The 15,144-nt window shown below is 38.3% G+C and overlaps 1 protein-coding gene across 5 annotated transcripts in view; it reads left to right on the top strand.

Moving 5' to 3' along the window:
* RHBDD1 (rhomboid domain containing 1) overlaps positions 1-15,144 on the top strand; it is a 115,117-nt gene that overhangs the window by 55,407 nt on the left and 44,566 nt on the right. For all 5 annotated transcript variants that reach the window (XM_068544319.1, XM_068544316.1, XM_068544317.1 and 2 more), the window contains exons 5-6: positions 1,408-1,464; positions 11,015-11,158. In XM_068544319.1, coding sequence (XP_068400420.1) covers positions 1,408-1,464; positions 11,015-11,158 — 201 coding nt within the window. The remainder of the gene's footprint in view (positions 1-1,407; positions 1,465-11,014; positions 11,159-15,144) is intronic.

Below are 15,144 nucleotides of genomic sequence, written 5' to 3'. Positions count from 1 at the left end.
GGTGTCCCCTGTTACTCCTCCCTCTCTCCTTTCCTTCAGCTGTACTGAGTCGTCTGTCCTACTGCTTTCTTAGGGATAAGAAACGGGAAAGTCCCTTAGGAGGGGTAAGAACGTGGCTCACCTAGCACCTTTGTTGTGAAGCAGCTTCTCTCAATAGCCAGAACATCTCTACTTGTACAGAGGCCTCAAAGAACAAGCCTGGTCCCTTGGAAGGCAAAGACCATCTTTTGTCGTCAGGAACCTTAAGGAACTTCAGAGAGTATAAGTTAGGGTTTCACTGTCCCCACCACATTCTGTTCCCTGTAGGGCTAACCCCAACCAAAAGAGAGCTTATTTTAACAATTGTTCAGAAATCATTTATAATGGCTTTGAGCTTTGTTACAAAGAATCTCTTAATTGTTGGAAAGGTTAGTAGTTACAGCCTTATGGCTGTTGTGTTCTATCAGACGTGTCTGTTTTTATGCTACTACCATACTGTTTTGTTTACTATAGCTTTATAATATAGATGGCAATCAGGAGATGTTAAGATGGCTATTATCAAAAAGACAAGAGATAACAAGTATTGGTGAGGATGTTGGTGGGAATGTAAATTGGTGCAGCCACTATGGAAAACAGCATGGAAGTTCCTCAAAAAATAAAAAATAGAACTACCATATGATCCAGCAATCCCACTTCTGTGTGTATATCCAAAGAAAATGAAATCAGTATCTCGAAGAGATATCTGCACCCCCATGTTCATTACAGCATTATTCACAATAGCCAAGATAGGGAAACAACCCAATGGATGAAGAAAATGTGGTATTTATATGTATATAATGGAATATTATCAGCCATAAAAAAGAAAGAAATCCTGTTATTTTTGACAAAATGGGTGAACCTGAAGGACATTATGCTAAGTGAAATAAGCCAGAGAAAGGTAAATACTGTATGATCTCACTTATTTGTGAAATCTAAAAAAGTTAAACTCATAGAACCAGAGAGTAGAACAGTGGTTTCCAGGGGTTGGCGGGTGGGGTAAATGCAGAGATGTTGGTAAAAGGGTACAAACTTTAAGTTGTAAGATGAGTAAGTTCTGGGGATGTAATATGCAGCATGGTGACTATTGTTAATAATACTGTAGTATATACTTGAAATTTACTAAGAGACTAGATCTTACGTGTTCTCACGTATATACCCACACAATGGTAAGTATATAAAGTGACGGGTGTGTTAATGAACTTGAGTCTGGAAATCATTTCATAACATATATGTATATTAAATCATCACATTGTACACCTTTTAAAAAATCACGTTGCCCAACTTAAACATGTACAATTTTTATTTGTCAGTCACACCTCAGTAAAGCTGGCAGGGGTGGTGGGGGAAGCCTACCCCCGCAATTAAAATGTTTGTTTCCTTCATATTTAGGCATTTTTCCCTCCAATATTGATTACCCAGGACAGCAGTACTACTTTAATAGTTTAGGTAAGTACTTTGTTTCATTTAATACATTTAAACTTATTTTTTTTTAATGATAGTGTTTGCTACTGTAGAGCTACTTTAAGATAATACTTTATGCTTTTGGAGAGTACTTCACACATTATATACTTGTGCCTCTAACATGCATGGAAGCTAGATGGAGGGGTCACCCGGGGAGCATATGTGGGCATGTTGTTAGGGAAGGCTAGGGAAGGAGGGAACTCTGGTGTGAAAATACTGTATGATTGGTTTGAGGTCTCTCAGACATAGTTAGAGTCATACTAGACCCAGGTCCCTTGATTCTCAGCCTAAGAGACCATTCTGCTGGCTAAGTGTTAGAAGTTAGTTTCAGATATACAGTTCTCCATGGTCCACGCCACCTACATATTGAGAAAGAATCGTGCTTGCCCTAAGAGGCTAATATAGGCATTCCTCTAATAGTTAATACCACGTGACTTAAAGAGGAGCATGTATTTTTTTCTAGATATCTTTGTAAATAGGTAGAAAGGACTTCCTGTTGAAGCATATGACCTGTTTTAGGCTAAAGTTCTTACATTCCAGCCTGGGGAAGCTGCACTGCAATATCCTGGATCAATACCAGCAGATAGGTGTCAAAGAAGCCATAGGCTCTGGAAGCAGTGGGTGGCTTTATTGTCCTGCCCATCGAGAGAATTGCTGCAGCTTAAATCTGGGGTCAGCAACCTTTCCTGTAAAGGGCCAGATAGCTACTGTTTGAGATTCTAAAGGCTTTGTTGACCATATGGTCTCTGTTGCAACTAGTCAACCTGTGTCGTAGCATGAAAGCAACCATAGACTATTCATAAGCAAATGTGCATATTTGTGTTCCAATAAGACCTTATTTACAAAAACAGGCAGTGGGTTGTATTTGGACTATAAGTTGTAGCTTTTTGACCCCTGGCTTAAATCATATAAGTACAAAGAATTATATAATTACATATATATATATACGGTGCTTTTGCTTTATTTTTCCGTACAGGTTCTTAGCCTCAGTCTGGTTTACGCAGTAGCACTTTGTAAGTGGTCCGTTGTGCACGTGTCAGACTAACCACTGTGGGAGAGAAAGAAAGAGATATAGTCCCCGTCTCAGTATTTAACCAGGAGTGAGAATGTAGGTGCCATACATTTAAAAAGGTGAAACAGTAGAAATGAAAAGGACTAACTAGGGTGTAGAAAGTAGAATGGTGAACTGTGGAGTGGGGTGGTACACAGTAAGGCGATGATAGCTAATAATGACATTTGTTGAGTTTTTACTAAAATGTCTCCTTCCAGTAACTACCCCCTGCACTGTTCTGGTTTCATTTCTGTCACCATAGATTAATTTGCCTGAGCCTGAACTTCACATAAATCTACTCATTTGCTAAGTACTCTTTTGTATCTGGCTTTTGTTATTCAACCTCATTTATTATGATCCATATATGTTGTTGTATGTATCAGTAGTTATTCTTTTTTACTGCTGAATGGTATTTTATTGTTTCAATATGCCACAGATTTTCTGGATACCATCTTGTTAATAATTTCTAATTTATTTCTATTGTTAGGGAACACACTCAGTGTAGTTTAATCCTTTTAATTTAATGAGACTTTCTTTTGGCCCTGTGTGTGGTCTATCCTGGTGAATGTACCATGTGCCCTTGAAAAGAATGTGTGTTCTGCCATTGTTGAAAGTAGTACTCTACACATATCAATTAAGTTGAGGTGGTTTACAGTCTTGTTTATATCTTCTGGGTCTTTACTGGGTTTTGTATCTAATTTTTTATCATGTACTTTGTCTTTCACTAAATTTGGAAGGGTTTCAGATACAATTTCTATAAGTATTTTTTTCTCCACCAATCTGCTTCTCCTCGCAAGATTTTAATGACATGAATTTTAGACATTTTAATAATGTCCCTCAAGCTCCTCAGGCTCTTATTTATTTCTTTCGATCTTTTTCCCTCTATGTTCTTCCTACTGGATAGCTTTTATTGATTTATCTTCAGGTTCACTGACTCCTTTCTCTGTCATCTCCATTCTGCTGTTGAACCTAGCGAACCTATCCAGTGACTTTTTTTTTAATAATGTAATTTTAGTTCTAAAATTTCCATTTGGTTCTTTTTTTAGTTTCTGTGTCTCTGATGAAAACTCTGTCTCTCCATTTCAGGAGTGCACCTTTATCTCATAGAGCACAGTTATTGTATATCTTTCAAATCTGTCTAATAATTCCAACATCTGAGTCCTATTTTGTGGCTGGCACCTGCTGATTGTCTTTTTCTCCTGAGAATTGGTCACATTCTTCTGTTTTGTTTTGGTTTTGTATGTCTGGTAATTTTCTCTTATATCTGAACGTTTTGACCTTTATTGTGAGATTTTAGATTCTGTTCAAATCCTCTGCAGAATGTTGATTTTTGTTTGTTTGACCAAGCAGTCAACCTGGTTAGGTTTAGAGCACAAATTCTGTTTTTCTTTCTGTGGGTGGTGGGTTCCAATGTCAGTTCAGTTTTCAAATCCTTTACTGTAATATTTGGGCCTATCCCACCCATTCATGTACCACTCATGAGATGATCTGATACTTGTGTAGTAAGTTATGTGGTAGTTCAGTTTTCCAAGTCTTTGCTTCTTTTATTCCCTTGTGTCTGTTCACTGCATGCATAGCTCAGGGATGGGCCCAGGGCTTATGTCAGTTGATCTGCAGAAATAGAAGGTTCTTCTGGGCAGATCCAAATTTCCAGGTAGTATCATTTTTCTCCTGCCTCAAGAACTATCTTAACCATTTCCTCTAGTGCAGGTCTCTTGGTAATTAATTCTTCTAGCTTTTGTCTTACTAAAGAACTAAAGAATATCCTCTCCCTTCTGATTTTCACTTACACCAATGTTAGACTACTTCCTGTTGTCCCACAAGTCTCTGAGGCTCTGTTTATGTTATTTGGTGTGTGTGGGCTTCAGTTTGGATAGTGTCTGTGGCTGCGTGTTCAAGCTCTATGATCTTTCTTCCACAATGTCGAATTTGCTCTCAGTCCCATCTAGTGAATTTTTCCTCTCAGATACTCTCTTTTTTAGCTCTGGAAGTTCCATTTAGTTCCCTTTTATATCCTCCATTTCTCTTCTCATTAAATTCATGTTTTTATTTATATAAATCGTGGGCATAGTTATAATGGCTATCCTAAAGTCCTTGACTGCTAATTCTGTCTTATCTATATATTTTTTGCATCTGCTTCATTAGACTGATTTTTTTCCCTGGTCACAATTTTTGTTTTTTATCTTGTGAGTTTTGATTGGATGCTAGACATTGTGTATCTTGTGGTATTGAGTGCTAGAGTCTCTTTTCTTTTAAAGGAAACTGGACTTTGTTCTGGCACACAGTTAAGTTTCCTGATGATTAGTTTGATCCTTCTGGGGCTTATTTTTTAATTCTTGAGGGTGAGTCTAGAGTAACTTTTATTCTAGGGTTAATCCTGTGCCGTGGCAGAGATGTTACTTTTTGGGATCTCTCCTGAATGCCCTTTGTTCAGCAGGGACTCTCTACTCTGGCTGGTTGGAATGCAAAGGTCTCCCAGCCCTGCCTGAGCTCTGGGAATTGTTCAGTTTATAGCTCTCAGGCATCCTTTGCCTGGTCTCATGGAATTTCACCGACATACCCATGGCTTAATATTCAACAACATCTCCAGGCGACCCCATGAAGATTCCTGGAGGTTTTGCTATACACGTCGTTTTCTCCTTCGCTGTACTCTGCCCTGCACGTTCCAGCTCAGCTCAGGGAGCCTGCTGCATCAGATTGTGTTCCCCCTCCCTGCACCACAGTCTGGAAAGTGCCTCCGGGCTCATTTCCTTTATTTCCTTTCTCTCAAGATTCAAAATCTTGTACTGCCAATTGTACAACGTCTAGAAACATTTGTTTCATATATTTTCTCCAGTCTTCTACTTAAGATTAAGTAGAAGGGCTAGTCCAGTCCCAGTTACTCCTTCCTGGCAGAGGTAGAAGTTCACTTCAGCGATATTAATGTAGTGCAGTCGGTGTTGAGCCTGGAAGGGAGGAGCAGGGTTGTAGTTACTGGCGGTTACCCAGAAGAAGTGGAGTGCTGTGTCTTGATGAGTAAGTAGAAGTTAAGGAAAGCCATGAAGGGAAAGGGCTCTTCAGTCCTTTATGAAAAAGCCTGTCTGGGATTATCCAGAATGTACTGGAGTGCCACTGAACAGTTTATTCAGTAGAGTGACACAGTGGGAGTTATAGTGAAGATATGTTTTTGCTCTAGTTCTAAAGGCTCGGAGCATGATTATCCATCCTGGCTGTTTGTATGAATCACCTGAGGAGCTTTTACAACATGCCCATGCCTTGAATTCAACCCACACCAATTAAGTTAGAATAGGGATAGAGACAGGGACTTGGACGTTTTGTTTTTTTTTTCCAAGCTTCCCAGGTGATTCTAATGGGTTCAGGAACGAAAATCATAGGCTTAGGTGATTGGCTTGGGGACCAACGAGATGAATACTGTTGCTGCCCAAAGAAGAGGCTTTACTCTGAGGCTTTCACCGCTGATGATCTGGATGCTTAAAATCCTAGAAACGTGGTCTTGGTGTAGGAGAGGAACGGTTGCTGGACAATGCAGCCTCACCTGCTTCTATCTGTGGACTCACCTGAGGAGAGGAGGTGTGATGATTAGTTGTCAACAAAGCTGATGTAGTCATTTGGAAGAGCATCGAGTTCTTTTGGTTGTTTGTTATGGAGGCCAGTTTACACTGACTTAAGTATAAGAAGAGGTTTCTCAGCCTGTGTGACTAGGAAGAGGTGAATTGTACAGGAGGACCATTTTGGTTCTGCCTCCCATTTTGATTTCTCTCCTCCTGTTGACCTTATTCTCTCCAGTAGGCAGAGGACATGGCTCCTAATACCTCAGAGTTGCTAAAGGAAAAGGAGCTTGTCTCCTGGTTCATTTTTTAAATCTCCAAAAGAAACAGGAATGTTCCTCTGGATGAAAAGAATAATAATAACGTACTTGTGCACAGACATGACTTGAACTATCATAGATTACCTAGTCCTAATATCTTGTGTGACAGCTGGGAATTGAGGTTTAGAAATGTTAAGTAATTTGGCTAAAGTCATACAGGTAGTTAGTTATAGAACTAGGTCTAAAAATGCAAGTCACTGATTTCTAGCCGCTGCTTTTTCTATTGTACAGGGATATGAGATGGGCATTCCACTGATTTAACCTTACAAATTAGGGAAGTTTCCCGTATTGACTTTTCTTTCATCTTTTTTGAACTTATTAAAAAAAAGGAAAACGGGAAACCTGCAAAAAGCCTCCTTCATATGAAAGAGGCATAAGCACAGCAGACACACAGGCCAGAGAATTAAAGGCAAAAATAAAAGCCCCTTTCACCTTTCTTTCTTATCCCCTGTAAGATTACCATATTTATATTTCTTCCACTGAAGTGATTGGATTTCTTCAAAGGCAGAGCTACATAAGGCCCGGTGGCCATGCTAATGGTCATCTAGGGAACTTTTATGAGAGCATATGTATCTCTTACAAGTAATGATTTATTCTTAATATGGCCATCCTTAGCTGGAAAAGTCTTTATAGGTCAGAGAACCTCATGAATGTTTAAAAAGCTGTTACCAATTTTTCTGATCTCGGTGGTGTTTCTTGATCTCTTTTGCTGTGAAATTCTGGTATGTGTATAAGGAACAGATGGAGTAGTTTATAGAATAATGATAACCAGAATTTCTTTTATTACAGAGCCAAAGTATATAACTACAAAAAAATATTAAACTAGTATTCATCGCAGGATATAATTTAAACTTTTTTATCTTAAGTGTTTGATTGTTAGGTTTTTCCAGCCATGTTTATTATGAAGATTTAAAAATATCTGATTGGGCCAATGGAACAGCTGTAGAAAATTTTTGGTCCTAGGAGACCTGTTCTCATTATAATAGATATTGATGGGATTTTCGGTCCTGTTGATGATTTATGACTGATGATATAGAACCTTTAACCACACTAGTCTTTTTGACTTAAGGCATTAAAACTTTCCCTTTCTCTCTCCCCATGTTTTGTCTGACAAGTACCAAATTAGATTTTATAATATTCAGATGTTTAGAGTTGTAGGCTTTATTTTGTTAAGGCACTGCTTGGTTGTATTTTAAAAGAAATACACGAAGAAAGATGTTTTTCTCTATCAAGAAAATGTTGCCTCAAATCGTAGCAAATTTACCTGTCAATTGAAACTCTATAGACGTATGTCATATTTCTGGTATCTGCGTAGATAGCAATTCAGAGCTTTGGGGTTATTTTGGATTTTGAATGAGCTGAATATTTTTGAGGGTAGAAAGGTAGAAATGCTGCTTAGACCTTCTGTAACAAAATGACTTTCCACAGGGATTTGAAAGTGGTAATGAGCCATATGGGAAAGTGCCCAATGTGCTTTTTGTGTTGCAATAAAATAATTGGCACTCTTAGGGAATTGGGCAGTCTCTCTATTCAGGCATTGCTGAAGCATCCCGTGGTATTCAGCGACTTATCCATAAATATTCTATTATGTTCTGGAATGGTTGCCCCTTTCTTTTATTCTTTGTGAAGTAGATACATTTATTGTGTTTTGACCATTTGCCCTTATAGAAAAGTTTTGGGAGGGGGGTTATTTTTTATTTGTTTTTTTGGCTTTTTTGGTGAGAAGCATAGAAAGCAAGATTTGTAGCAGTGCCACAGTCTCCTTTATCTCAGCATATGAACCTTGCTGGTGGGTGTTCCCCAACACAGTAGTGGGAGCTGAATTTTTCTGATTGTTCTATTGCGTAGAGACCAATTGGAGGAGGAGTGTTCTTATTAAAAATTGTGTCCAGATCCCATTTCAGTCCCAAATCATTCAATGTACTTATATCCTTATCCTGATTCAAATATCATAATGTTTATATTCTGACATGGGAAGCATGTGAGAGAGAATATGGAAGTTGTGTTATAGGAGGTATTTAGTAAATGCCCACTAATTTTTACTACATTAGAAGAAAGGATTAGCCCCCGAAATCCTGAACAATTTTATTTAATGTTTGTTTAAATCATTCATGTCTGTGACTTTCAAGGACATTAAATAAAATAGTACCAACATAGAAGATTTTGTAATAGATGATAGAAGAGTATTGTAATAATCAGTAAGAGTGAGCAAAGGCTCTGAATAGACTGTTCTCCAGAGCAGATATACAAATGGTTAATAAGCACATGAAGAGATGCTCAACATCATTAGTCATCAAAAACCACAGTGAGATACCACTTCACGCCCATTAGGATGGCTATAATTAAAAAGACAGATAATAACAAGTGTTGGTGAAGATGTGGAGAAATATGAACCCATATATGCTGCTTGTGTGAATATAAAATTGTGTAACTGCTTTGGAAAACATTCTGGTGGTTCCAAATGGTTAAATATAGAATTAGCATATGACCCAGCAATTCCACTCTTAGGTATGTACCCAAGAGAAATGAAAACATATGTCCAAATAACAACTTGTATGCAGATGTTTATAGCAGCATTATTCACAATAGTCAAAAGGCAGAAATAACCCAAATGTCATCAGTTGATGAGTGAATAAACAAAATGTGATATATTTCTGCAATGGAATATTACTTGGCCATGAAAAAGACTGAAATACTGATTCGTGCTGCAACATGGATCAACCATGAAAACGTTATCCTGAATGAAATAAGCCATACACAAAACACCACATATTATATGATTCCGTTTATAAAATTGTCCAGAATGGGCATAGCTACAGAGACAGAAAGTAGATTAGTGGTCATTTAGGGCTAGGAAGGTCAGAGGGTGGTAGCTAAAAGGGTACAGATTTCTTTTGGGGGTGATAGATATGTTCTAAAATTGATTATGGTATTGATGACACAACTCTTATGAATATATTAAAAACCATTGAGTTATATGCTTTAAATTGATGAATTATATAGTATGTCAGTTATATCTCATGAAAGTTGTAAAAACATACCAATAGACACAAATACTTTATATGACAAATATTTATGTAAACACATATAATTATATTATCAGCTGAAACTAGTGTGTTTTATTGTCATTTCACTTTTTATTTGAAAATAAAGACTTTTAGAGTGTCTGAAAGCTTTTTATGGGAAATTAACTGTTTTCATTTTAATCTCATATATTAGGAAAGCATTTTTTCCATAACCAACACAAAAGTAAATTTTAAAATAGCCTCAAGACCAATTATCAAAAATTCTGAATATGAAATTTCAATTAACCAGGTTCTGCCCTACAGTGTTCCCCTTGTTGGCTTGACTGTTTTTTCCTTTAGTCGTATTAAAGCAATAAGAAGCTTAAACTCAGGCATGTGCTATGGTGGGTGATATGGAGACATATGACACAAGACATATGAAGGGTGGGAATTTTCATCAACAATAAGAAGCACATTAATTAAACATTTGAAACATCATCTTCAAAGGGTGTGATAATGGAAGGAGAGAAGGGAAAAAAATCAAACATACTTCTCTCTCATTATACCAGAATTAGATTGGTGATCGTCTGTGGGCAAAAATAATCTCTTCCAAACAAATTCCATGAAAGTGGTGATTAAAGAAAAATGTAAGGAGTAAACTCAAACGGACTTGAAAAGGTTGATAGAAGTACCTTGCAAAAGTCAACTTTGCCCTTTATTAATGGTATGTCGAAGTTTGATTCTTAAAGCATTATTTAATGACCAGGTTGTCTCTTCTCTCATTTAATCTTGCAACCAGTTTCTCGGAAGTGCTAGTAATAGAAACTATGATCTCTGACATAGAATTCTAATTAGAGAGACATTGGCGTGTATTTCTCAGTGTAGTTTTCAGCATCTGAAGTATCACACCTAGCACAGAAGCCCTGCAGGATGTGTGTTAAATATTGGTCTGCCTCTCGTCGTTGTCAGCCACCAGACGGTAAGGCTTTATCAGCTGTCATTTCAACCATTCCCTTGACTCCAGCCAGGACTTCACTGAAAATACTCCAAGTATTAAGTAGCTCTAAACTGAAAGAATCCACTCCATATGTCAATAGCCCATTCCAGTCCCCTCTCCAGGACTGCTCATGTCTTCAAAATATCTTCTTATATAAAATAGGTAACTAATAAGAACCTACTGTACAGCACAGGGAACTCTACTCAGTACTCTGTAATAACCTAATGGAAAAAGAATCTAAAAAAGAGTGGGTATGTGTATATGTATAACTGATTCACTTTGCTGTGCACCTGAAACTAACACAACATTGTAAATCAACTGTACTCCAATAAAAATTAATTAAAAAAAATAAACATCTTCTTCGTCTTCAGCACATAAGGACTCGTTCACATCCAGTCCCGTGTTCGGCCTTGTGGATACAACAGTGACAGGGCAGTCATCGCCCACCTTCATGCAGGCATTCTCCATCCATCGGTCATCTTTTCTTATTCTGAGGATTACCACTGTAATCAAAAGAATGACATAAATTATTTTATTGTCTTTGCTAACAAAATAGGAAGTATGAAAAGAATAGTCCATGGCAACATTCCATAACTTTTTCATTGTGCCTGTAGGCTACTTTGGATATCAGGATTATTACCCACGTGGCAGGCCAGGTTACTATGAAGAAGTGCCCAGGAACTATGACGCGTATACAGCGGGACTGAGTGAAGAGGAACAGCTGGAGAGAGCGTTGAGAGCCAGCCTCCGGGACCAAGGTAGGAGTTTTGCGCCCTTCACTTTATTTTAAAGTACATACTCACGTGGTGAGATGTCTGAAAAAGGACTATTTGCAGCAAATTAAACTTTAAATAGTTTATAAAAAGGATATGTAGATGAAAACATGTGTGCAAATTGTGATTACAAAGAATGGGGTGTGATGCCATATTCCTAGCAACCTAAGCTAATAAGGTGCCAGACTATGTATGTATTGTTAAAGTGGTTCTTTTTATAGGTCTGCTGCACTCAGTGCTTTGTCATTAAAGTCAAGGAACTTAAAAAAAAATTCTTAGGCGCATGAAAGAAGGGGTTTACTTTGAAATTCATATCTGTAAAGTAGGCTACATATCGCTGTGTATCAAACTGTTGGCCACAAGCCTTCCTCAAAATCACATGAATAGCTTGATAAGAATTCATACTCAGGGTTCCACTGCAGGCCTGCTGAACCAGTCTTCCTGTGGGCAGAGCCTAGGAATTTGTATTTTTAACCAGCTTTCCAGAAGATTCTTTTACAAACTGATATACGAAAACCGCTGTATTTATTTTGCCATCTTTGTTCCGGGGTTTGGCTTATGAGTTTGGGTATTACCGTTTTAAAAAAGCAGTAAAAATCATCTATTCATTCAATAAACATTTATTAAGGTCTTACTGTGTTTCATGTACTGTGATAAAGAATACAGAAAGGTTAAAAAATGGAATCTCCCCCCGCCACCCAAAGTTCACAATCTCTGGTAGGGGAAATGCATGCCAGATGCCGTAAGTAACCATAATGTCAGGTACCTAGGAGAGGCTTAGGCCAATTGCTAGAGGCAGTGAGAAGGGGTGAGCTTTTCCTTAGCTAGATCTATCAGAATTTCACAGAAGAGGTGGCATTCGAGTTGGACCTTCAAGAATGTGTAGAGTTTGCAGAGGTGTGGAAGGTCTTTCTAGGCAGGAATCAGTATCTGCTCAGACACAGAAGCAAGCGGTGTGGTCATGCCACCTTCACTTTCGAGTGGAGCATTAAGAGAAGAAGGGGAAGAAGAGTGGGCAGCTAGGCTGGGGCCTGATCACAGAGGTCCTAGAATTAAATATGCCACGTGGAAAATGGATCTGGTGTATGATGTAAATGCCAGTAAGAGTTCTGCACAGGGGAGTGATGCGATCAGACCCGTGTATGTGAATCCGGCAGCAGTCATTTCACGAACAAGGACTGAGCACCTCCGGCGGGGGGGTACCAGGCATCACACCAGATGACGGGAATACATAAATTGTGACTACTTGGTTTCTGAATTGAGGGAATACAGTCTTAGCAGCAACAGTGTGCGTGGAGGGGGTGACGTAGGAAATGGGGAGGAAGAGACAAATTAGTACTTCTCAGCTGAAGAGTAGCAGAACTGTGGTCTATCAGTCGTCTATTACTGGTTAAAATCACCCTGCCACACATGGCTTAAAGCAATACACACTTCTTCTTGTTCCTGTGTGTACGGGTCCACTGGGCCAGGCTTCCATGACCTCGGCTGGTGTGCTGAGGTGTCTGCAGTGGTCATCTGGGGCTGGCTGCTCTAGGGTGACCGCCTTCACATGGCTGACTGACTGTTGTCTGATGCGATGGTGGAGACTGGGCCGTACGTGACTCGTCATCCAGCAGGCCAGCCCAGGCTCGTTCACAAGGCCTCAGCACGAGGGTTCCAAGGGAGAGTGTGGAAACAAGTGAGACTTTTGCTGATGCATTGTCAGTTCCGCTGTATTTTGTTACTGAAGCATGTCGTGAGACCAGACAAGATTCATGGGATAGGGAAATAGACTCCATCTCTTCACGGGAGGAGCTGCAGAGTCACATTGCAAAGGGGATGCACAGAAGGAGAGGTGGATAATTGGGGCCATTCTTGTAATCACTAGATTCAGTGGACGACTGGTATCGCAATCACTGAAAGCATGCCTTAGCCTTGGAATCCTAACCTCTGGGGGCAGGGCCCCGGAGGCTGTATTTTAACAAATTCTCAAGGTTAGTCCTGTGCCCACAGCTGCTTAATCACTCCCAGGTGAGACATGAAATATTCCTGGAGGTAAGGATATTATGTATTTAATTTAATTTGGAACAAGCCATGATCTTAACAGAACTGTGGTCTGATTTGTTACCTTGGACTGTCCATTGCATGTAAATACGATATGCTCTCTTGGATGCAAATCTTAGAAATACAGTAGGAATGTTATTGATAAAAATATTAATCCCAGTCTACCACACACACAAAAAAAAGTTAAGTAAGTCAGGGCAAACCTACTAAGCATGGACTTTGTACAAAACTTTATTTAGTACCACAAAGGGACAATAGGAGGGAATTTTTTGGAGTGATAGAATTATTCTGTATCTTGGTTGTTGTGATGGATACACAACTCTTTGCATTTGTCAAAACTCACCTAACTATATCCCACAAAGAGTACATTTTCCTAAAAAGGAATTTTAAAAGAAGTAAATAAAAATTAACAAGAAACCAATGAAATAACTGGTAGCCTTGTAAAGATCATCAGGCACTATAAACCATTAGTTAAAAGGTTGTTTAGAAACCGGACATTGTATAACTGATCCACTTTGCTGTACACCTGAAGCTAACACAACATTGTAAATCAACTCTACTCCAATAAAAATTAAAAAAAGAAATGGGACATTCACATGGTGATAAAGTATCACCTCATAGAGGACACGCTAATAGGAGCGGGAAACAGAGATTTGACAATCACCACCTGAATCCAGCGATCAAACGTGGCGGCATTGTTGGTGGGAGGGCCTGATATTGTGTGTCTCCTGATATGATGCCATATGAGGAACACAGCACCGTCTATGACATATTCTTACTAAAAATGTTTAGCCTGACTCTAATTAAGTCTTCCAATGTAAGGGGTCCATATACAGGAAATACATGGAATAGAGGAATAAGTTGAGAAATCAGATAAAACGTGAGGTTTCTACAATTCAGTGAGACTGGTCTCCTGGGGAAAAAGAAACCAACCAAACAGTATCATAAAAAAAGCAAGATGTGATTTTCTGTTAAAAGGAAATAACAAGCAAATATAACATGAGAACCTTGAAAAACTGGTTCTTATAAAAGAAAAATTTTGAGGAAACAGGAGAATTTTGTATTTGGACTAGATATTAGATGTTATTTGGGAAATTAACCTTCTTTGGTATTATGGATAAGTAACAGAAGGTCCCTGATTCTTGGGAGATACCCACTGAAGTATTTAGAAGCAAAATAATATGTCTGCAACTTACTTTCAATTTTTAGCCGAAACAACTCTCTCTGCTCTCTCCTTTCCTGTCTCTCTCATTCTTTCACTCGCTCACTCCCCCCCTTCATAAGTTCTACGTTCAAATAAGTTTGGGAAACTGCAAACTGTACCCCCTTGAAGATCCAGAATGGCACTGTTATACTGACGATTCTAATTAGTTCTACAATTAAGAAACCAATTTATTAAATGTAATGTTTTCCAAACTTATTTGACCACAGAATTTCATTTTCAGTGGATGTTTTAAGAGCATATGGAACTAGTTCCAATGAAACTGATCTGAAGAGACTCCTTGAAGTGCATTATACACTAACGGGTGACAGCAAAGGAAATAGCTTTGCAAATTGTTTATATTAATTTCAATTTTATTTTCCTTAAAACACTTCATGACTGTCTTATTAAGAGTGAGAAACCGAGGAGACATTTTTTAAAATGGGCTTTATTACTTTTTAGCCTTTTCTTCCGGTGGAAAAATATTTGGTTTGAGTTTATTTTATAAAAGTTGACCATATGGTATGTACTATTTTGAACCTTACTTTTTTTCATTCAGTATTAGGTTGTAATCATTTTTTCACACCACTAAAATTTTTTGAACATACAGTTCCTTCATATATTTATATATTTTCTTAAACTTATACCTAAGTCAGTCTTTCTTTCTTTCTTTCTTTCTTTCTTTCTTTCTTTCTTTCTTTCTTTCTTTCTTTCTTTCTTTCTTTCT

This window comes from Eschrichtius robustus, chromosome 5, assembly GCF_028021215.1.
Source record: "Eschrichtius robustus isolate mEscRob2 chromosome 5, mEscRob2.pri, whole genome shotgun sequence".
Lineage (NCBI taxonomy): Eukaryota > Metazoa > Chordata > Mammalia > Artiodactyla > Eschrichtiidae > Eschrichtius > Eschrichtius robustus.
Note: the sequence above shows the minus strand (reverse complement) of the source record. Positions and strands in the feature narration are given on the sequence as shown.